General features: G+C 48.2%; 1 protein-coding gene across 1 annotated transcript in view; it reads left to right on the forward strand.

Annotated features, from left to right (window-relative positions):
* Window positions 1–23,649, forward strand: part of LOC107107455 (voltage-dependent R-type calcium channel subunit alpha-1E-like) — a 227,571-nt gene that overhangs the window by 202,053 nt on the left and 1,869 nt on the right. Inside the window, exons 18-21 of the mRNA XM_015407758.1 lie at window positions 1,318–1,601; window positions 8,936–9,101; window positions 12,995–13,124; window positions 17,124–17,183. Of these exons, the coding sequence (XP_015263244.1) occupies window positions 1,318–1,601; window positions 8,936–9,101; window positions 12,995–13,124; window positions 17,124–17,183 (640 nt within the window). The remainder of the gene's footprint in view (window positions 1–1,317; window positions 1,602–8,935; window positions 9,102–12,994; window positions 13,125–17,123; window positions 17,184–23,649) is intronic.

Below are 23,649 nucleotides of genomic sequence, written 5' to 3' on the forward strand. Positions count from 1 at the left end.
CCCTTAAAACTTGGGGGGGGGGGCATGTCTACAGCCTTCTAAAGGCCCCTACAGCACAGGTTCAGTATGGTGCATTCTTATGGGGCTGGTGGACTATGCTTAGCTTTGGCGATGATCACAGAGGAATAGCTGAAATGCAAACTAATTTATCGCTCACTCACAACTTTCATGCCAGTAGCTCACAGAGTAGAATTTTTGCTCACAGGACTCCACAGCTTAGAGGGAGCTTTGCTTCAGTGGGGCACATCCTCCAAACCATCCATTTTCTCCAGGGGAAACTGATCTCTGTAGTCTGGAGATGAGCTGTAATCCCAGGGGATCCCCAGGCCCCACCTGGAGGCTGGCATCCCTAGGACCAATGACCAAGCTACTTTCTGTTTGGCTTGGCGAAAGCTTTTCCTGTTAGCTTTGCTTCTCTCCCTCAAAGCACCAAGGGCCCCCTGGGCGACACTTAAGGTTGCTGACTCTTGGAAATCCCAGATATGAGCTAGGGGACTGGCCCCACCCACTGGCGGAGTCCAGCTCTGGACCCACCCATCTGGAGCAAGGGGTGGAGCTCGTTGTAGACAAGGGGAGAATCCCCTGTGCCCAGGACAGAGCTTGAGGGTGAAAAGGCAGAGCGACAGAGTCAAAGGGCAGAGCAAATGCAAAATAATGACAGGGTAATCCTAAACGAGCACCCTGAGCTCTGGACTTGGTGTAAATCTAGGTAGGGTTGGCTCTGTAATTCATCTAAGGTGCACAGCTGCCTGTCTCTCTCTCCCCACTCTCTCTCTCTTCCCGTGCGCTCTCTCTTCCTCTCTCTCTCATCCTCTGCGGTGGGGGGGGGGAGCAGAAAAGAGAACTCATTCAGAAGCTTTCCACCAGTTTGTCGCTCTTCTACCAAGAACTTTATGCAAGTTCTCCCTGAAATTCAACTGTTCTCTGTCCACTTTTTAGGAATCTGGAGTCTGTTTTGATCAGAGATAAGTCTGAATAGGAAGAGAGGGTCTGCAGAAATTCAGATTTTCACTCCATAGAGGCTAAGAGCCAGGCAGTGTCTTCCCAAACCTTCTTATCTTCCCGCTAAAGTTTGTCGCTCTACTACCAAAGGAAGAGCAACTTAAACTGGAGGGAGGGTTCAGTCTTTGCTGATTGGAGTGTTCCGGGCAAATGGCTGCATAAGCAAAGTGCTTTGAAAGCACTGTTTTAAATGCTGATCATTATTGTCATTCTCAGTCCCTTCATTTTTTTGCTTGTGCTCTCGGGCACACGTCCCTGATCTCTTCCTCTCTGTGTGATCTTCCTGATCTCCTTCCTTTCTCCACATAGCGCCAGCGAAGCCCCGGCAAACGACACACCGCTTGCTGTGCCCCCCCAAGAACCAAACCCTGTCGAATCCAACTTGGAGTCATTCAAAGGCAAGGAGGCCAGCCCAGCAGAGCAAAGTGGTGGCAGCCCGGACACGAGCGAGCAGGCCCTCCTGGGCGACCTGCCAGCGGACACGTGCCGGACTATCAGCAGGAGCGAACCCGACCTCTCGTCCATCACCACCAACACGGAGAAGGTCGCGGAGAGCACCACCATCATGATTGACGTCCAAGACTCTGCTGTGGTACAGAGTGAGGACCTCTCTCTCTTCTCCTGTTTGCCTGACCGTGAAATCTTAGTATGTGGCAAGGTCTAGAGATGGGCTGTACCTGTTGGTGGGAGAACCTAAAGCTCTTATCAGTGTTGTCTCGTTCAGGAGGCTCAAAGCAGAAACGAGGAGGTGCCCCTTTGGCTACTTCGTCACTGGTACTTGGTACCCACTCGTGTCGGCTTTCTTTGACCTCTGTCTCCTGTCACCCTTGCTGGGATGTGGAGGAAGGTGTTTCCTAAGGGTAGCGCACTCAGGCACGGGCACTCTTTGGTGTCGCTGTGAGGAGTGGCGGACTCTAATCTGGAGAACCGGGTTTGACTCCCCCCCTCCTCCTCCTCCACAGGCAGTCGGCTGGGCAGGGTTGCCAGGCCTTATCTGGCTGTGGGCGGGTGGGGGGTCAGTCTTCGTCTGGGGACCTGGGAGTCTTCACCCGGAGGTGACATCATAGCGCCGGGCATACTGGGTGGGATGCTCTAGCATTTGGCCAATAGCACCGGGCATACTAAGAACATAAGAGACGCCAATGTTGGATCAGGCCAAAGGCCCATCCAGTCCAACACTCTGTGTCACACAGTGGCCAGAAATACCAGTGCCATCAGGAGGTCCACCAGTGGGGCCAGGACATTAGAAGCACCCCCACTGTTGACCCCCCCCCGAGCACCAAAGACAGAGCATCACTTGCCCCAGAGCCCCTATCTATACCTTGTGGCTAATAGCCACTGATGGACCTCTGCTCCATATTTATTTATTTATTTCCTTCGGCTTCTATCCCGCTCACCCCCTAGGGGCTCTGAGCGGCTTACAATTCTGATTTGAACCAATCTAATCTAGGGCCACATATGTAGGGAAGGTGAGAAGCCTACCAGGCACCCTTATCCTGTTGTAGCAGATCTGCTTATCTAATTCCCTCTTGAAGCCGTCCATGCTTGTAGCCGCCACCACGTCCTGTGGCAGTGAATTCCAAGTGTTAATCACTCTTTGGGTGGGATGCTCTAGCATTTGGGCAAAAAACTCCATGGTCACACCATAGACTTTCTGCCCAAATGCTAGAGCATCCTCCATGCAACATGCCTGATGTGATAAAGTCAACTCTGGGTGATGTCATCATGCCAGATATGCTTGGCAGGATGGGGCTCTTCGCCGGTGCGGTTGCCCTCACCGGTCAGTTGGCCAGCGGCAGATTGGAAGCCCCAAAATTGGGGATACCCCACTCCCATTGGGGGAATCTTGGGCCAGTCAGAAGTTCTCTCAGAGCAGTTCTCTCAAGGGCGGTCCTCGAAAGAGCTCTCTCAGCCCCACCCACCTCAGAGGGCGTCTGTTGTAGGAAGGGGAAGGGAAGGAGATTGGAAGCCGCTCCGAGACTCTGAGTGAAGGGTGGGGTATAAATCCAATCTCCTTCTTCCTCTTCCTCCTTGGCTTGCTAATCGATAGAGGACTGTGTGAATCCAACGTCTTTGAAAAGCAGTGTGGTTCGAAAGGAAGAGGAGGGGACGTGAAAGTTCTTTTGGTGGCGCTGTATCTGGAATAGCCCAATTCACCCATGCAAGCCATTGAGTAATAAACCACCGTGCATGCATGCCGCTTTTGGTTCTCATTCCCAGGAGCATCCAAATTATGGGCAGTGCGTGAGAAGCCTCAGCCTGACTCGTATGGGAGACGGGGGTGAAGAGTGCCGGCTCTCTGTCCAGCAGCTGGGGCTTCCAACTCCCAGTTGGGAAATGCTTGATGATTTGGGGGTGGAGTTTGGGGAGGGGCGGGAACCTCAGCAGGGGTCTAGTGCCGTGGAGCTCACCTTCCAAGGCAGCCCTTCCCTCTGGAGGAGCTGGTCTCTGTCGTCTGGAGGCCAGTTGTCATCCCCGAAGGCTGGCGTGCCTACAAGCAACATAGTAAGGGGGGTGGCGGCACATTGTGCAGCGTGGACTGGCATGAAAAAAAAGACTATCCTTCCCCCCCAAAAAAATACTTTCTTAAAACAAACACTGCTTTTAGCCTTTCCCCCCTCTTTGGTGGGACTCTATGACTGGACATAACCCCCGGAGGAAAATTGTTGTAAAATAGTCAAAAATTGTTTAATACTTAGACTATTAAAAGGATCTTGCTCTATTGGAAAGAAGAGATTTCTTTGCTTTAAAAAAAACTTTATTCTAAGGGTAAAGGGTTCACGGGATTACTACAAATTAACATAACACTAAGGGCTACATTTCTATGCTGCGTACAGACAAAACAAGCACACACGTAATGGAGATTCTCTCCTTCTTCTTGACCCTAGAAAGGAAGTCACCTGAAACAAATGACCAATCTGTGTCATAGTAGAAGCTACTTTTCCCGGGCTAATTCCCCATTGGCTTAGTGCCAGGTATCCCTTCCAGGTCAGTCTAAACAATAGCAAACTAGGAATACAAGTTAACCCTATAATGACTGAATCATCAGACCTTGTAAACACATACATTTCCAACACCCCTTCTCAAGGTCTGACATGTAAGTCATACATACAAAAACATTATTCATTATTCACTTCAACATTTGTACCAATCATATTCAACATTTTACGTAGACGTTCAAATTTCTCTTTGGTCAGTGGCTTAGTCAGAATATCAGCCACCATTTCTTCTGTACGACAATGCTCAATATCTATCAGCTTCTTCTGGTACAAATCCTTCACTAAAGCACACTTAATACCAATTGATCTACTTCTAGCTGTGGTGCTTTCTTCCTTACATATGGTAATACAAGCCTGATTATCTTCAAACATAAGTACAGGTACAGGTTCTCTTATTCCAAAGTCCTTTAACATATGAAAAATCCATTCAAGTCTACTACAGGCACTTGCTGCTGAAACACACTCCGCTTCCGCTGTAGACTGTGCCACAACAGTTTGTTTTCTACTAGTCCAGTCTATTAGTCCATCTCCGTAGAAAAATAGATATCCACTTGTAGACTTGTAGTTGTCCGATTCTTCTCCCCAGTTGGCGTCCATGTATACGACTAGTCTGGGCCCTTCAGACGGTGCAATTTTCAGTTGTAAGTCCATTGTTCCTTTCAGGTACCGCGCCAGTTTCTTTATCGCACTCCAATCATGATGATTTGGCGAACTCACTTTTCTGCATAAGATGCCAACTGCTGCTGTGAAATCTGGTCTCGTGGTTTTGCTGAGGTAGAGAAGTTTCCCAACTGCTTCTCTGTATTCTCCAATGTCTCTGAGTGGTTGTCCATTCTTTTCCTTCAGATATCCAGGTTCCATTGGTATGGATGATGTTTTACAGTCCTTCATGCCAATAGATTCTACAAAGTCCATAATCTTTCGTTTCTGGCATAGAAGAAAAGTCCCATCCTCGAGTCTCTCAATTTGCATTCCGAGGTACTGTTGTACATCTCCTAGCTGTTTGACTTCCACGTCCTTATTCAGTCCATCAGCTATGTCTTTGATGTCCTTTCTGTTTTGACAGGCCACGATCAGGTCGTCAACGTAAACAAGAACATACTGGTATTGTCCATTTTTAATTCTAGTGTACAGACAAGGTTCAGCTTTCCCTTGTTCAAAACCTTGCTTCTGTAGCAGTCCAGTAATTTTGTCATACCAGGCCTTTGCTCCTTGCTTTAGCCCATAGAGTCCTTTGTTGAGTCTGTAGACATAATCCTCTTGTCCTTTGACTTTAAAACCCCATTGCCCCTGGGGAGGAGCAGGGAGACATTTTTAGCGGAACAAATGTGGAGGCAAAGGGTTTTTTTTAAAAAAAAATCCCCTTCCCCCTGCACAGTTGTCCTAACCCGACAGACAGCCTCCTGCAGCTGCTTTTACTTCTAGAATGAGTCCCCGGAGAGATCCAGTGCAGACGTTTGTGTATCTCATCTGATTTGGCTTTCAGAGGTCGTGACTGCTGGACTAGGGATGCCAACCTGCCGGTGCCACCTGGAGTTCTATCACTATGCGTTGACCTCCAGATGATCAAGATCAGTTCTTTGGGAGAACATGATCGCTTCGGAAGGTGGACTCTGTGGCCTTAGGCCCTTACATGGCCCCTCCCCTCCCCAAGCCCTGCCCTCCTGAGGCTCCGCCCCCCAATTCTCCAGGCACTTCCCAACCCTCAGCTGGCAACCGTATTCTGAGCACAGGTGACTCATCAGTCCCGTAAAGCTGTTCTTATGCATTCAGACCTACTTGCTTTCTCCCATTAGTCATTTTCCGAAGACCTGGGAAAGTGTTTTTCTTCTGCTTCAAGGTGAAACATGTTAAATATGGATATTAATTAAGCAGCACCACTGAAAATGCCTTGTTAAAGCCTCCTTTTGTCTCTTGGCTTGACAGCTCCTCTGTCTCTCTCTTTCCTTTTCATCTCTTCCTAATCACTTCCTAACAAATGGCAGAACCAGGAGGTGAGAATGTAAAACAGCCATTGCTGCTCTCCCCCCCCCCCCAGCAGTCAGCTCATTGGTGTTGGGCAGGGGTCATTTCGTAGAAAAAGAGGTGCACGGGCTCATTAGCATAACTCATTAGCATAACCTATTTGCATATGCCACACCCCCTGACATCACAGGAAGTGTGTCAGAATGCAACACCCACCGCTCAGGCTCCACTGGACTTTTTTGGATTGCTAGCTGTTGGGGGGGGGGGACATGCAGATATGTTCTCGCAGAGGAGGGAGAGCTTGTACCTGAAGGGGGGGGGCTCTGCAACTTACCTGGCTGCTTCTTCTTGCTGCTCCTGGCCCAACTGAGGGCTGCTGGGAGCAGTGGGTGGGGCTTGTTGCATGTGCCCGCCCCCTGGGCTCCTTACTGCCGGAGCTCCGCTCCTGTGCGCTCCCACAGGAAATGACCCCTGGTGTTGGGTTTGCATTGCCTCTGCCGTGTTAGACAGATCTGTGTTTAGGCTGCTGTGTTCTGGGAGGGCCGGACACAGAATCCAGCTGTCTGCGAATGTCAGCTTTCAGCTTCCAAAAATGCTGTATGTGTTTAGAGGATGAATACAGAAAACCATTGATCACTTTTCCCATCCGCTGGGTGTCTGTATTGCCCTGGCGAGTGAAATGTTTCTACACTTCTCTACTGGGTCAGAAATCTAGGGGCCCAGGGAAGCAGGTAAGATCCTGCTCCTAATGCAGGACTAGACAGACCACCGGCTGGCTGGGTTGTTTGATGCCTGTGAGAGAATTCAACCAAAGGGCTGTGCCTAGTCAAGTCGTGGAAACCGGATGCCCTGCTGAATAAGGCTTCCTTTGGTTAGGAGGCAGCATTTCAACAGCATGGTTTGCCATTCTTCCCCGGACCCTGAATAAACTACGCCAGTCACATACTGCAGGATTCATCTTTTCTTCATGCAGAAATTGCAGAGCCTGAGTTCAGCATGGTCATGGTTTTATTTATTTTTTCCCCATAGCATCAGCACAGCCATGTGTTAGCTGGACCTGGCTGCTTGCAAGTAGAGGGGAGGCTGTCTTAAGACAGAGTCCACATGAGGCTTGTTGCTTTTAAGAAAGGAAAGGATATTTTTCATTGATAAAGAAATCCATCGTGCGATAGTAGGAAAGGCGAGACAGGCATTTGGAACGGCTGTCTCACAAAGGGCCAAAACGCACAATACGTGTGACACAGGTTGGATCGCAGGTGCCTGACCCGACTTGTAGTCACAAGTATAATTGGGGGAACTTTAGGTTTACAAGATTATGCATGGGAAAGAGCAGGTAGAGAAAGAGGTACTTTTCTCCCTTTCTCACAATACAAGAACTCGTGGGCACTCAATGAAACTGCAGAGCGGTCGGGTTAGAATGGATAAAAGGAAGTCCTTCACCCAAAGAATGATTAACACTTGGAATTCACTGCTACAGGAAGTGGTGGCGGCTACAAGCATGGACGGCTTCAAAAGGGAATTAGATAGGCATATGGAGCAGAGGTCCATCAGTGGCTATTAGCCACAAGGTATAGATAGGGGCTCTGGGGCAAGTGATGCTCTGTCATCTTGGTGCTTGGGGGGGTCAACAGTGGGAGGGCTTCTAATGTCCTGGCCCCACTGGTGGACCTCCTGATGGCACCTGGTATTTCTGGCCACTGTGTGACACAAAGTGTTGGACTGGATGGGCCTTTGGCCTGATCCAACATTGGCGTCTCTTATGTTCTTATGTTCTTATGAACTCACCTTCAAAGCCTTTAGTTGCTCCACCCCTACCCCTAGCACTGTGGGGGGTGAGAGAGAGAGAGCCCTTTTTGCCCCCTTGGGGGTCAGAGAGAGGGACGAGAGAAGGAGCGACTGGAAGGGAGGAACGTCCAGAGATTAGCAGTCTAGGTGACAAAGGGGCAGCAGCGGAACAGACAAGAGGAAAGCAGAGAGAAGGATTCGATGCGCCCGCCTTACTGGTCCTACTGCCTACAGTACTGGGGTGCTTGCTGTGAAGAGACGCTTGCCGCATTGCCCTTCACTCCCAGTGCCGTGATATTAGGCTTTGCAGCTGTTCAGAATATAACATTTGCTGTCGGTTTTTAAGAAGGCTGCAATTAGGGGTGTGACTGCGTATTAAGGAAGAGGAAACTTCAGTCCCCTGCCATGGCTGTGCAGTTCTCCCATAATGACTTCAGGCATGAGGCTTTATTGGGCAGCTGAAGACAGGATTAACCCGTTCTTTTCCATTGTCCTTCAGCCTCATAGGTAGGCATAGTGTCAGCAGTATAAGACAGTGGCCTTGAATTGCCATGTTTACCCATCACAGCTGGCCCCATCCACAACATTGTGCTGCTTTATTCCTACTGGTATGTCCAAAATCAAACTGGAAACTAAGGAGTGTGTATTATTCTAATATTTTTCTCTACTGTTTCCCACACGCTTCCTCCAGAACCTCAAAGACGTCTCTCTTGGTTGTAGCCTAGTCAGTTGACATGGGTATCAGCACCTACTCTAGGGCACTAGATGTCCCTTATTGGATGCAGAGTTTGGTGTCGTGGTGAAGTGCGCGGACTCTAATCTGGGAGAACCAGGTTTGATTCCCCACTCCTCCACATGCAGTTGCTGGGTGACCTTGGGTGAGCTGCAGTTCTCTCTGAGCAGTTCTCTCAAGAGCAGTCCTTGAGAGAGCTCTCTCAGCCCCACCTACCTCACAGGGTGTCTGTTGTGGGGAGAGGAAGGGAAGGAGATTGTAAGCCGCTCTGAGACTTACGGGGCAGGGTATAAATCCAATCTCTTCCTCTTCTCTTCTTCATAAAGTTGTTTGGGTGCCACCAACCTTAGGCAAGTCATTCTGTGCCTGCATTGGACTTCGGTGCTGCTTGTGTGTTTTTTTGTGTATTCTTTGCTATCTGGAACAGAAACAAGACTTGTTTGTTTTACAGTTAGCAACAAGACCGATGGAGAGGCCAGCCCTTTGAAGGAGTCCGAGACCAAGGAAGAGGAAGGGGAGGAGACAGAGAAGAAGAAAAAGCGGAAGAAGGAGAAGAGCAAGACGGGCAAGCCGATGGTTCCGCACAGCTCTATGTTCATTTTCAGCACCACAAACCCGTGAGAGTTCTCATTGCGTTTTTTGAAGCTTGAATTGCTTAAGACAGTGGCTTCCAAACTGTGTTTTGGAGAAGGATGGAGGTCCTTGAAAGCACAGGGGGTTGCTAACTGAGAAGGGTGAGTGAGCTTGTCACAAAACGGCCCTGTCGCTGCCAGCCTCCCTCTGAAATGGGCAACTAGGATCCCCGCTCCTTAAAACTAAAAAGTTTGAAGACCGCTTGCTTGGTATTATAGCTGAAGCTGCCATTAGGTAAAGCAAATGCACAGGATGATCATCAGGTTTGAATTTAAGTAGAAACCTTGTGGCACCTGGAACAAGTTTTCATTCTGGCATAAGCCTTCATGGATGAGAGCCCCCGTTGTCAAATGCATGCAGTGGGTCCTCATCTGATATTCAAAGTTGCGGGGGAGGGGGGATGAACAGGAGGGTCAAAGAGCCATATAACTCAGAATTAACCGGGTGAGTTGTAATTATGGAAAATTGAAATGCAATCAAGAAAAATCTAACGATTGTTCACAATAGCAGTGGGGCTGGCAGTCTCCCATCCCACGTTGTCCCTCCTAGTTGATAAGTCTGGGGAGGGGAATGGGAACAAGGAGCTGGTTCTTTGATGGGATGGGAGTTCTTGGGTGGCCACCTGGATCTTCAGTGTCAATGATCATAATTTTAAGGGAGAACCCTAATTTGTTTTTAAAGGCGTGTACTTCTACACACCTGACATTTCCCCAGGTTTGCAGAACTTAAAATTGTACTCGTGGTTGGCATTGGTGTCTAGATTTTTTGATCCACACAGGGGCCAGTTCTTGACTGTAAAGGCAGTGAAGATTACAGTTCAAAATAGTGGATACTGCTGCAAGAAACCTTGGTTGCTTCTTAGTTCTCCTAAGTGATAGACAAATTTTAGGCTGAATGCTCAGTATCAGTACAGAGTAAAATTATGATAATTTTCAAAATTCATAAAAGTCATGCCTTTCAAACTCTATCGGCCAACATTTAGAGAGGAATCTGAGGAGCTTCTGGCTAACATTGCCATCTTGTGGTTGAAGAGGAAACTGCATCTTCCTTTGAAGATGGCAGCAATTATTTTTCCAAGGCAATGTCCGTCTTTTCTGTTCTGCTATAAAAGTTTTCTTCTGTAGAGCTTGCTGGGGCTTGTATCCAGATCAGCTTACTGCTTCCTCTTCTGGTGGCTGGTTTTTTTCTAGTTTTTAGCCAAATTAATTGTACATACACCGTTTGACCCTAAGGAAACAGTTACAAAAATGAAGGACAGGAACAAAGTGTTGAAATATAATGTAGATTCTCTACAGGTTCAGCTAGTAATCTTGTGGTTAGGTCTATGCAGGTCACAGTTAGTAGACCCTTCAAAAAAAAAGTTAGTAGACCCTTCAGTTAAGAACAGGGAGAATGTAGCCATGTCTCTTAAAAAGGCAGTTTATGCAGAGTGAAGTGGTTGGATTGGCGTTAGATTAATTTTGCATAAGAGCAGCATTAGTACATTATGTATTCATTAAATTAGATTTTTAAATCTCCCTCCTCGATGGAATAGGGCTCAGGGCAGTGTGCATCAGTAAAAAACAGCTCCACATAGATTCACAATTCAAACAACAGAATTCATAATTCACGTTAATATAACAGTACAAGCCTATAACCAATAAGATGGTGATCGGACTGCCAAAACATGTTACTGCCTCGTGGGCAGGAAAAACAGGAGTGCCAGCCAGGTGGAAAGCCATCGCTGTCCTCAACCAAACGCCTGGCAGAACATCTCTGCCTGACATGCCCTGCTAAAGGTACAAACGAAAGAGACATTTACTTACTTACTTACTTACTTATTTCATTTATAATCCACCTTTCTCCCAAATGGGGACCCAAAGTTGTTCCCAATGGGAAACCCTCCTGAACTAACTTTTTGGAGTTCTCCAGAACTGTTAACAGGGGTAGATAAGGTAAAAGTGGTATATTTGTGAAGCTTTTGACATTTTTTTTTTTTGAGCCAGCATAGTATAGTGGTTACAGTGTTGTCCTACGGACTGGGAATTTGAACCCTCGCTCTGCCTTGGAAGCTTGGAGGGTGACCTTAGTCATTCAGTCTCAGCCTAACCTACCTTACAGGGTGGTTGTTGTGAGGCTAAAACAGAGGAAGGCAGCTCTATGTTGTAAGTTTAAAACAAATCCCTCTCAAAAGTCTCCTGAATAAGCTCAACATCATGGGATTAAAAACTGAGGTTTTTTACAATTTTTGGTGAGTAATTTGTGTGTGTGTGTGTATGCTGGGAACCCTTAGTGGGGCTTGGACATTTTAGAGAAGTGGCCTTGCTATTGCCTGCTTCTGCATCCCGGCCCTGATATTCCTTGGAGGTCTCCCATCCAAGTACTTGCCAGGGTCGGCCCTGGTGAGCTTCTGAGGTCTGACAAGATCGATCTTATCTGAGCTATCCAGGTCAAAGCTGGATTAGAAACTGTTTGATGATAGGAACCAGAGGAGTAGCTTTGGGGTTCTCACTCTTGCTGAGTGAGTGAGCCTTTTTCACCAAGCTGTCTACCACAACCCCAAGATCTCGTTCGTGATCAGTCCCTGCCAGTTCAGACTCCAGTGGCATATATGGAAAGTTGATGCTTTGCCGAAGTCACTGTACACAAAGTATTTGATGTTCAGTTGCCTGGTGGTTGCTCACTTACACAATTTGGAGATAACTTCTTGGAGCTATTTCTCAATCCACTTTGTTTTCCACTATACAAAATAATTTGGCGTCATGCACAAGAGTGATTGTTTTGCCACTAATCCCCATTTCCAGATCCTTTATGAACACGTTAAAACAACACCAATCCACAAATCCTTGGAGAATGGTACAAAATAAAATGGCCAGTATATCATAATGCCCATAGATAGATAGATAGATAGATAGATAGATAGATAGATAGATAGATAGATAGATAGATAGATAGATAGATAGATAGATAGATAGATAGATAGATAGATAGATAGTTTGGCTGCATTTGGAATATTGTATACAGTTCTGGTTGCCTCATCTTAAAAAAAATGTCTGGAAAATGTGCAGAAAGGCTGTGTACCAAGAATGGTTAAAAGACGGGTGTTTTTTGAGTTCAGAGAAAGATGACTAAGAGGGGGCATGACAGAAGTTTAGAAATTGTACAAGGGATAGAGGAATTGTAGAGAACTGAATGAAAATGATGGGCTGTAGTTTCAGGAAAGAAATGCTTCTTCGTGTAATTAACCTGTAGAACTCACTGCCTTGGGAGGGGGTAGCGGTCACTTTAAAGGGGGATCAGAAGATAGACCATCAATGGCTGTTGGCTGAGTGGGACCCTCATGTTGGGAGGCAGTATAGGTTTCAAGTCTGGTGCCAGTTGGGTGTGGTGGTCAGCAGGAGCGCGGACTCTAAAACCCCACTCCCCATGTGCAGCTGCTCGTGTGACCTTGGGTCAGTCACAAGTTCTCTCAGAGCTGTTGTCTCACTAGCAGTCCTTGAAAGAGCTCTCTCAGCCCCACCTGCCTCACAGTTGTGGGGAAGAGAAGGGAAAGGAGATTGTGAGCTGCTCTGAGACTCCTTTGGGTAGTGAAGGGCGGGGTATAAATCCAGTCTCTTTTCTTCTTCGACTCCAGTCACTGGGAGGCAGCAGCAGGGGGAGACTTTGGCCTCCGTGTCTCTGCTTGTTTGCCTTCCTGGGATACCTGGCTGGCCACTGTGGAAAGCAGGATGATAGACTAGATGAGCCACTGGTCTGATCCAGCAGGCCCTTCATACAGTCTTATGAGTCCTGCGTTATGACTTCTACACGCTGGCAGCATTTTAAACGAGCAGAATTGCGTGCAACCAGTGCAATAGTCAGCCCTTGCAGGAACGCTCTTCTGTTGTTTCCCAAACAGGATCCGGCGAGCCTGCCATTACATTGTCAACCTGCGGTACTTTGAGATGTGCATTCTTCTGGTGATCGCGGCAAGTAGCATCGCCTTGGCAGCAGAGGATCCGGTCCTGACCAACTCGGAGAGGAATAAAGTGATTACTTGATTTCTTGACAATTCTACCATAGGTCCCGGAGGTGGGGGTGGCGGTTAACAGTGGGAATGCACTTCAGTTGCCCCATAGTTCAGCACAGAGGTGGGCTACCCACTTAGGAGAACCATATGGTGCAGCTCTTGCTGGGTTGTAGCATTTCAGACTTCTTGGAGGTTCACATGCTGGAATGCTTCTGGTTTGTTTCCCCCGGGGCTCTGCTTAGTGGCCCTGGGACTTTCTCACCAGAATGTCTCCATAAGCATCGGTCCATGAGCCCATTGTGAATTCACCTTAAGGTATTGTGAATCCACCTTAAGGTATGGTTAAAACTTAGCCTGGACTCTATTGGAGTGGATTTGCTCCACTCTCAATGGAGAACTAACCTCTTTGACCACAAAACTGGTGGGAAGTTGACAGTGTCAGGAAATAATTTTATAATGGTCAATTAAAAACATAGAGCTGACAACGGACACCACGGATAATTCTCAGAACCCAGATCCTGTGTCACTGAGGAGTGGGTGGGCCCAGGCAACTGATGCCATGTGTCCAACAAGATCAGGGTCTCTAGTTGTTCCAGTCCAGTCACCTTTATTGGCATGTAACCCTTGCAAACCCATATACAAAAAAAACCACCAACAACCACCACAGCATAGAATAATATCTGCAAAATACAGAAATAAGGAATTACCAAGTAAGTATACCCATCAATTAAATAAAGGGTGAATAGAAATGGCACCAAAAAGAAATTTAGCAACAGTTTCCGTTATTTCAAAGTTTGGATTATCAAGAAGAATAAGGATCCTTAGGCAATCAGGATATTCTTCTAGTTGAGCCAAAGTAAAATTTAGGCATTTCAGTCGTAGCGCATGGTAGAAGGGGCACTGAAACAGGACATGGGAAATCATTTCGATATTATCATGGGCAACATCTGTCAGAAAAGGGCACACCCTGAAAGCGGCCAGTCTCTAGTTGTTTAGACGGGCATGCAAGTCTTTATAGCAACCAGGGAGTATCCACACAGTGGTCTATCAGTGCAGGAAGCTCTTCCTTGGATGGTCCAGTCCCCCCTCCCTGGGGTGGCTGCGTTTGCGTGGCGAGTCCCGGCTGACATCCTCCAGGTCACTGGCCTAAGAATCCATGGTTGGCTCCCAGTCCCGACCCTCGAAGTGCAATCCTAAACAGAGGTACAATCTATTCACTCCAGTGAATTTAGAAGGTTGTAACTCTGCTTAGGAATTAACTGTCAGGGGAAGATGAAAACGTGGCAAAGAAAGAATCATTAACTAAAAAAAGAACTTATCGTAAGGAACAGAACAGAGTCGGGAGTCGGGACAAACAAAGCAGTCAGCTGGGGGAAACTGAGCGCGGAGATGTGTAGGGGGGGGGACCAGGCGTCTCCTTTGTACTTCCTGCACTGCAGGACTGAAGAATCTCTGCTGCCTTATTTTAAAACATTGAAAAATAGCATCTGCACTGCTGTGACTGTTAATGCTTGGTCTCGATTTCCTATCCCTAATTCAGTGTTCTATACATTTTTTCCCCTGATCCCCAAGGTAGTAATTAGTGAACCGTTGTGAATAGCAAATCAGCTCGGAGGAGGACGGATACTGTTGGAAGTGGGGGGTTTATGCAAGAATCGGGAAGTCACAGCCGGGATGATTCCTAGCACAGAGTCCTCCAGGTCCTCTGCTCCTCGATGCGAGGGGAGCCAGGCTTTTTCCGAGCAGCACGCCTCAGTTTGATGACAAACGGGCCTAAAAGGAGCTGCGTGCTGCACGCGTGGGCTACGGTTTGGGTAGGGGTTCCAATTAGCACCTGTATAAGTAGCTCTGCAATGATAGCTGCAGGATGGTGTTGGGGGAGAAGCCCAGGCGTAGGTGGCATGAACTGATTTAAGGGACAAAGTTAAAGGGCAAATGGGAAGGGAACGGGCCGGATGCGGCACACCAACCACGGGTCTATCAGCATTGTCCGCTTCAACCGGCAGCAGCTCTCTACAATTTCAGGCGGAGGTATGCCTTATCACCCATTACCTGAAGACGCTGAGGATGAAAACTGGAACTTACTGCAGGCAAGGTAGCTGCTCTGCCACTGAGCCAGCTAGGCTGAGCTGTAACAAAAAGCACCAAAAGTCGACCAGCCCAGAGCTGCCCTTTAACCGCAGTTTGATATACGGCAGCTGTAATCATTGTGTGCTGTCGAGCGGCAACTGACTCGTGGCCCCTCCGGGACCCTGGCATTTCAAAGGCGAGAGATGAGCAGAGGCGGTTTCCCATGGCCTTCCTCTGCCCGGCAGGCCCAGTCTTCCTCGGTGGTTTCCTATCAAACAAGGCTCAGAAAGGCTGTTCACAATTTGATGTTTTGGAAGTGACTTGACGGCACTTAACAAAACACACACTCCCATTCAAGTACTGCCTGTGGCTGACCCTGCTTAGCTTGTAAGCTCTGGTGATATCAGGCTGCTCATGTGGCAGTCAGCATGTGGAAGCCGTTTCACTGACCTGGACAGCCCAGATCTCGGAAGCTAAGCAGGGTCGGCCTTGGCTAGTATTTGGAAGGGCAACCTCCAAGGAATACCAGGGGTGTGACGCGGAGGCAGGCAATGGCAAAACCACCCCTTGCCTTAAAAACAAGTCTAGCTTGCCACCTAGTGGGTCATAATGCTAAAGAGCTATAACCTCTGGCTGCCAGACAGTCTTAGGATCTCCTGGCTATATTACATACAATGCACGACAACAACAACTGTTTCTCTTCCATTCCAATAAAAGTTTCACTTGCTAATTTGGTGTAGTGGTTTGGTGTAGTGGTTAAGTGTGCGGACTCTAATCTGGGAGAACCGGGTTTGATTCCCCACTCCTCCACTTGCACCTGCTGGTGTGACCGTGGGTCAGTCACAAGCTCTGGCACAGTTGTCCTTGAAAAGAGCAGTTTGTGTCAGAGTTCTCTCAGCCCCACCTACCTCACAGGGTGTCTGTTGTGGGGAGGGGAAGGGAAAGGAGTTTGTAAGCCGCTCTGAGACACCTTTGGGTATTGAAGGGCAGGGTATAAATCCAACTTCTTCTTCTTTTACCTCGCAGGGTGTCTGTTGTGGGGAGGGGAAGGGAAAGGAGTTTGTAAGCCGCTCTGAGACTCCAAGTGAAGGGCGGGGTATAAATCCAATCTCTTCTTCTTCTAATTTCTATGTATCAAGCCTGTGTCGGCACAAGAGTAGGTCAGTGCATACATTCTGTGTCAGAACTAACTCTGAAGGCGGGAGGGGAATAGATATACAGGATTCAAAGTGAGGCCGCTGACGAAGTCGAGCCAATCAAAGAAGCAACTGGAACGCGCCTAAACTAAGGGGTTCATATTCCCAGTGAAACATCAGGAGAAAAGTACCAAGGTCAGTCACTCAGGCTATGAGATAAGACGCAGCACGGAGAAGTGAACGTTAAAATTCCAGCATAACAAGACACAGGACATCAGCCGCCTCTCCCCCCCCCCCCCCGCCAGAGGAGACAAGCAGCACAGCCGACACACAATCTAGTTTTTTAACGTTTTAAACCCCAGGGATTTCATGGGAAAGTTTAAGTTCATGTTTATATCTCCCCATTTTTTTTGAAGCCGTTTGAAATAAAATTGCGTATCTGTGGCTGAATTCTGCCCTTGGATTCCCCAGAATTTGCCAAACTAAATCAAAAGCTGCCAACTGATCTTTTTTTGGTGTGTTAGAATTTTTATAAGCCTCCTAAGGTACTTTATGGAAAGGCAACACATTAAAGGGGGATATTTTTATTCATGAGGAGGGAATTTTGAGATCAAAATGGCTGAACAGCACTTGAAAGAATGCAGTGATGTGGGAAAGAGGCCCTGCGCTGAACTGGGCCACTGACTGAATGGATTTGAAAGTATCCTGAGAAAGCACCGAAGTCGGTCACACATAAAACAACTGCTACTTCAAGATGTGAACGTGTTCCTCGGGAATATATATACCCTTCAGCCTTTGTTTCATCCTTCCAGGTCCTGAGGTATTTTGACTACGTTTTCACTGGCGTGTTCACCTTTGAGATGGTTATTAAGGTAAGAAATGAGGGAAGAGTATGTGCTGAAGCAGTCGAGGGATTCTGCATGCTGCTCGCTTAGTAAAATGGCAGCCATTCTTCCATGACATTTTCCTGTATGGATCCACTTTCTGGATTGCCCGCAAGGGATTTATTATCTTCAAAACTTAATCCCTTCCTCCTGCCCAATGTTTTAAATGTTTTAGACATTTTTACTTTGTATGTTTTTAGCTCAGGTTTTAATTGCTATAATGATGTGTCTTCTTGTTGTTTTTGTTGGTTATAATAGTGTTAAATGCTGGGGTCATTTCGTAGAAAAAGAGGTGCAGGAGCTCATTAGCATAACTCATTAGCATAACTTATTTGCATCTGCCACACCCCCTGACATCACCAGAAGCGTGTCAGAAGGCAACACCCACCGCTCAGGCTCCACTGGACTGTTTTGGATTGCTAGCTATTTGGGGGGGGGACGTGCAGATCTGTCTTCGCAGAGGAGGGAGAGCTTGTACCTGAATAAAACTTGGTCTTAAAGGTGCCACTGGACTGTTTTGGATTGCTAGCTATTGGGGGGGGGGACACGCAGGTCTGTCCTCACAGAGGAGGGAGAGCTTGTACCTGAATAACACTTGGTTTTAAAGGCGCCACGGGACTTTTTTTGGATTGCTAGCTATTGGGGGGGGGGAACGTGCAGATCTGTCCTCGCAGAGGAGGGAGAGCTTGTACCTGAATAAAACTTGGTCTTAAAGGTGCCACTGGACTGTTTTGGATTGGGGGGCCAGGGGGCAGGCTCTGCAATTTACCTGGCTGCTTCTTGTTCTGACTGAGGGCTGCTGGGAGCAGGGGGCGGGGCTTGTTGCATGTGCCCGCCCCCTGGGCTCTTTACTGCCGGAGCTCCGCTCCTGTGCGCTCCTGCAGGAAATAACCCCTGGTTAAATGTAATTTCATTATGTATGATTTAATTGATTCTGCCTCAGTGGTGCTTGAGAGGGCAGAAAGGCGAGATACACATTTTGTAAAAAATAAAATAAATAAAAATCCGTACAGCTATTCTAATTATGAAGAGGTGACCCATGTATTTTTATAAATATGCACATCCCATCTTATCTAAAATGCAACAGTGGTAGGGAGTTCTGCATTTCAACAAAAACAGGGTCAGTAAAGGGAACTAAACCCCACGCCTTCCTTTCCCTGGCTTTTCTTGCTGCGCCGCACATTGCTGTCTGTACCTTTCTTTCAGTCCTACTTATTTCTAGAAACAAAGATGGGACAATTTTGGGGGGAACAATTTTGAAAAGGACCAAAGGAGGGAGGCTGCAGGGTTTGGCTCCCTTCCCCCACTCTGTTTCTGGGTTGTTGTTTTTAAACCGCCCATCCTAATACATTCTTTAGAAGTAAACATACGAACACATATAAAAAAGTCATGGACCCTCCCCTCCCATCTCATTTGGCTGGCAGGGAAAGATGGCTTCAGTAAATGGAAAAGGCATTTGTGGTCAGCACAGGTGAATGGACCTTCCTCGGCTGGAACCTCCTGCCCAAGTAACTTCACGAGTGCTTTGACGTGCTCCACTCTTCCCTACTAGGACTCATCCCTGCCCTTTCCTTCCTTATATAACCTTTTCCTTCCTTATCAGCAGACTCTTTGGGCCAAACTATGTGACACATTTTTGGCAAGTCAGGTCCAGGTTCGGAAGAATGGCACAGAGGCAGGCAGGAGCCCTTCTCCCCCCCCCCCCATGCTGCAGTTAACATAAGAGAACATAAGAGCTGCCAATGTTGGATCAGGCCAAAGGCCCATCCAGTCCAACACTTTGTGTCACACAGTGGCCAGAAATACCAGGTGCCATCAGGAGGTCCACCAGTGGGGCCAGGACATTAGAAGCCCTCCCACTGTTGACCCCCCCCCCAAGCACCAAGATGACAGAGCATCACTTGCCCCAGAGTCCCTATCTATACCTTGTGGCTCATAGCCACTGATGGACCTCTGCTCCATATGCTTATCCAATTCCCTTTTGAAGCCGTCCATGCTTGTAGCCGCCACCACTTCCTGTGGCAGTGAATTCCAAGTGTTAATCACTCTTTGGGTGAAGAAGTACTTCCTTTTATCCGTTCTTACCCGACCGCTCAGCAATTTCATTGAGTGCCCACGAGGTCTTGTATTGTGAGAAAGGGAGAAAAGTACCTCTTTCTCTACCTGCTCTATCCTATGCATAATCTTATAAACCTCAATCCTGTCACCCCTCAGTCGTCGTTTCTCCAAGCTAAAGAGCCCTAAGCGCCTTAACCTTTCCTCATAGGGAAAGTGTTCCAACCCTTTTATCAAGCTGAATTGGGCTCCCATTGATTTTGTAAAAAAATTCCCAGCATCTGCAGTGTGACTGTGGAAAAGTGGGAAAGTGAGCTGGGAGCCAGGATACAACTCACTGCAAATGTCGTTTTGCCCTTGGTCAGTGCAGCAGCGCATTTCTGCGTAGGCTCCCTGCCCTGCCTCTGCCTCTGCCTCTGCCTGTCGGGCTCACTCTGCAAGACCTTTCCTGGCATTCAGGCCCCATCCGCTCCATTTCTTGACTCCTCTCTCTGCACCTGCTCTTCCTCTCCATGTTATCTTCTGAGAACTGGGCTTCGCCCTGTTTTCCTACAGATGGTTTTACCTTGCCCTTCAGTTAGATACCAAAGCAAGTCCTGATGTGAGCATCTGGGATCCTACACTTCATGAAGGCACATGTGCCTATACAGTCCACTTGCGCACTCTGGGGTGCACCCATGAGAATGTGGGTAGATGTGATTCTTCCCCGTGCTCCTCCACCAAGCCCCCTTTGGACCTCAAAAAACACGGCTGCTGGAGGTTACAAGACTTCGTTCAACAAAAAGATGGGCGGCTTCACGGAGGATGGGAAGCAGGTTGGGACCGCTCGTGCCTCAGTGGTATCTCTGCTGTTGGAAAAGGAAGGGGGGAGCTTTTGTGCCTGGTGTGTCATTTCCCCCCCCCCTCACTGCAGGTTCCCCGTACCACAGGGCGTCAGAGTTTCGAAGGTCTCACAGAGTTGGTGGGCAGGCAAGGACAGCATCCTATGTGTGTCCTCCGTAGGACCCAAGCCATAGAGCCTTCCCTGGTTACTTGTCAGTAGAAGAACATAAAAGATAAGCAGAGCCCTGCTGGATCAGGCCAAAGGCCCCTTAAGGTCAGCACTCTGTTCACACAGTGGCTGACCAGCTGCCTCTAGGAAGCCCACAGGCAGGACGGCTGCAAGAACTTCCTCCTGCCTGTGCTGCCCCACAACTGATTTAAAGGGGCATACTGCCAGGGGCATAGCCAGAAAATTCTGGTTAGTGGGGCGTGGGGAAATCCAGGGGGGCACCACGGCAGCACCTGCTCCTCCTCTTGCAGCAGCAGAAGCAGCAGCTCCGGCTCCGCTGCGACCTCTAGTCCTCCTCTCGACCTTTTGATAGGAGAGACTCAAATCCAGGCTGCTTTTCTGTGTAAGTCTCCGACTCTCTCTCTCTCTTGCATTTTGCAATTTTATTTTATTTTATTTGCATTTTTAAAAGCCTATTTCTTTTTCAGCCTGGAAAAAAAGAAAATGAGACTGAAGCTTCCCTGACTGTGCCTGGGGTCCTTTTGGAAACCCCATACGCATCTTACATTTAATTTTTTTTAAAAAAAATTGTCCGTGGGGTGGCACACCTCTGTAGGGGGGCATTGCCCCCAAATGCCCCCTGTGGCTACGGGCCTGCCTCTGGTACTGGAGGAACTAGACATACATCGTGACTAGTGGCCATTGATTAGCCCTGTCTTCCATGAATTTGTCCACTCCCCTTTTAAGGCCATCCAAGTTGGCATCCAGCACCACATCCTGTGGCAGTGAATCCCCCAGTTTAACTATGCACTGTGTAAAGCAGTACATCCTTTTGTCTCTCCTGAATCTTCAGTGGAGGCTAGTGAGAGTATAATATTGAAGAGATCCCGAGGAAGAGAATGTGGATTTCATCCATAAACAGTCTCTCCTCAGCAATCACTGAGCCTGCCAAAATCAGGCAAGATGTGGGGAGAAGCAGTGGGTGAGTTGTTGGTGCCATCTCAGTTTACAGTGACAAGTTTTCTGACTTCCTCTCTGTGGGTGGCAAGCATTGGCCTTGATGGGAACAGAATGTGAAATGGTTTCTTGAGGAGAAGGGCAAAACTGGATACCAACTGCCCCCCCCCTTTTAGCAGAATCCCTCACGCATCCCTGTCATCACTCAAATGTCACTCCCACAAAGTGGTGCTTCTAAAATTAGGCATCAGGTCTGTATTTCGGGAACTAAACTGGCATTCTGATTTTTCATAAAACTTGGAAGAAGCTAAAGCTTGCCTAGCCAGCCATCACAGGGACGTTGTCCAAACATGAATTTGATATGGCCTGAGGGGGCTGGGAAGGGACCCCAAGCCCTCCCCACTAAAGAGAAGCCCTGCTGAAAGAGCAGAGGCCCATCTAGTCAAGCATTCTTTTGGCAGCAGTGACACACACACACACACCCCATGCTAACAGGCAGGTTTCCACTGTGGACTGTCAAGCAGCAATGGGTATGAACTTGGAGGTTCCATTCAGCTATTTAGCAGCTAATGGCTGCTGATACACCCTACCCTCCATTAATTTGTCTAGTCTCTTTCCCCCCCAAAGCTGTACAAACTAGTGACCACCACCTTCCACATAATTCATAGAATCATAGAATCATAGAACTGGAAGGGGCCAGACAGGCCATCTAGTCCAACCCTCCCTGCTTAATGCAGGATCAGCCTAGAGCATCCCTGACGTTGGTCCAGCCACTGCTCAAAGAGCTCACCACCTCCATAGGCTGATGCACAACTCTTACTGTAAAAACGTTTTTCCTAATATCCAGCCGGTACCTTTCCGCCCTTCATTTAAATCCATTATTGTGAGTCCTATAACCTCTGCTGCCAGCAGAAACAGCTCCCTGCCCTCCTCTAAGTGACAGCCCTTCTTCAAATGCTTCAAGAGAGCAATCATGTCCCCCCTCAACCTCCTCCTCTCCTGACTGAACATTCCCAAGACCCTCGGCCTTTCCTCGTAGGGCTTCTTGGTTTCCAGGCCCCTCCCCCATCATCCTCCTCGCTCTCCTCTGCACCCGCTCCATTCCGTCCACATCCTTTTTGAAGTGAGGCCTCCAGAACTGCACACAAGACTCCAGGTGCGGCCTGACCAGTGCTGTGTACAGCGGGACTATGAGTCATGACATCTTGCAGTTTGGATGTAATGCCTCTGTTGATACACCCCAAGATCACATTAGCCTTTTTGGTCACCGCATCACACTGGCTGCTCATATTTAACATACATTCCATCCATACCCCAAAATCTTGTTCACGCACACGGCTACCCAGAAGTGTATCCCCCCATCCAGTATGCATGTTCGTCTATTTTTTTTTTTACCCAGATGTAGAACTTGGCACTTATCCTTGTTAAATTGCATCTTGTTCATATCCGCCCACTTTCCCAGTGTGTTCCTTGCACCTTCTCTGTTGCCGACAAAAATTGATTTTGTCTTACCCTGTTTTCGCTCCAGCCCCCTTCCCTCTGGGCTACATCAAACGAAAGACTAAGGGCGATTTCTCACTAGAGCTGCCTCGCAGCCGCCGTTTGCCTCGACACAAACATGTCAATTTCACACCCGAGGCTGCGGGGCTGCATTTGACCCGCGGCTTCGCCCGATTTTCTCTGCAGTTTCGTGATCCTCAAAAACCAGGATCATGAAACTGCGGAGGAAATCGGGCGAAGCTGCAAGTCAAAATGCAGCCCCGCAGCTTCGGGTGTGAAATTGACATGTTTGTGTCGAGGCAAATGGCGGCTGCACTGCGAGGCAGCTCTAGTGAGAAAACGCCCTAAGGTTCAGTGGTATTTCAGTGAGGAAACAAGCATAAGAAAGCAGCTTTCCCTAACAAGGGGCCAGCCATGTTGATACTGGTGGAAGAGGGTCAATATTTATTTAAACTTTCAGAGTTTTATACAAATGGTCCTGTAAAGTAATCTAGTATCATTTGGAGCAGAGCTACGCCCAGACCCGGACGGCCCAGGCTAGCCGGATTTCATCAGATCTCCCAAGTGAAGCAGGATTGGCCCCGGTTGGTGCTTGGATGGGGGACCACGGAGGAAGACCAGGGCTGCTATGCAGAGAGGCAGGCTGTTTGCCCCGTGCCTTGAAAACGTTATAGGGTCGGCATAAGTCCCTTGCCGCTTGACGGCACTTTCACCACGGTCACCAGGGCTGAGCTAAAGGGAGGGGACCGGGAGAAGCCTTTCAAGAAAAAAACTTCAGCAGAATCTGGAGACGACCCTCTTGAGGGTGAAGTCAGTGGGTTTCGGGAGGCTTGCACTGTTGGTCTCTTAGCCACTATGATACACCAGCAGGCGTGAACGGTAGTTCTATGGGGTGGGGGGCATTATATAACCTATGGAGGTATAAATAAATGTAGAATTTTTACTCGGCAT

This window comes from Gekko japonicus, unplaced genomic scaffold, assembly GCF_001447785.1.
Source record: "Gekko japonicus isolate JY-2015 unplaced genomic scaffold, Gekko_japonicus_V1.1 scaffold2254, whole genome shotgun sequence".
In the NCBI taxonomy this organism is placed as follows: Eukaryota; Metazoa; Chordata; class Lepidosauria; order Squamata; family Gekkonidae; genus Gekko; species Gekko japonicus.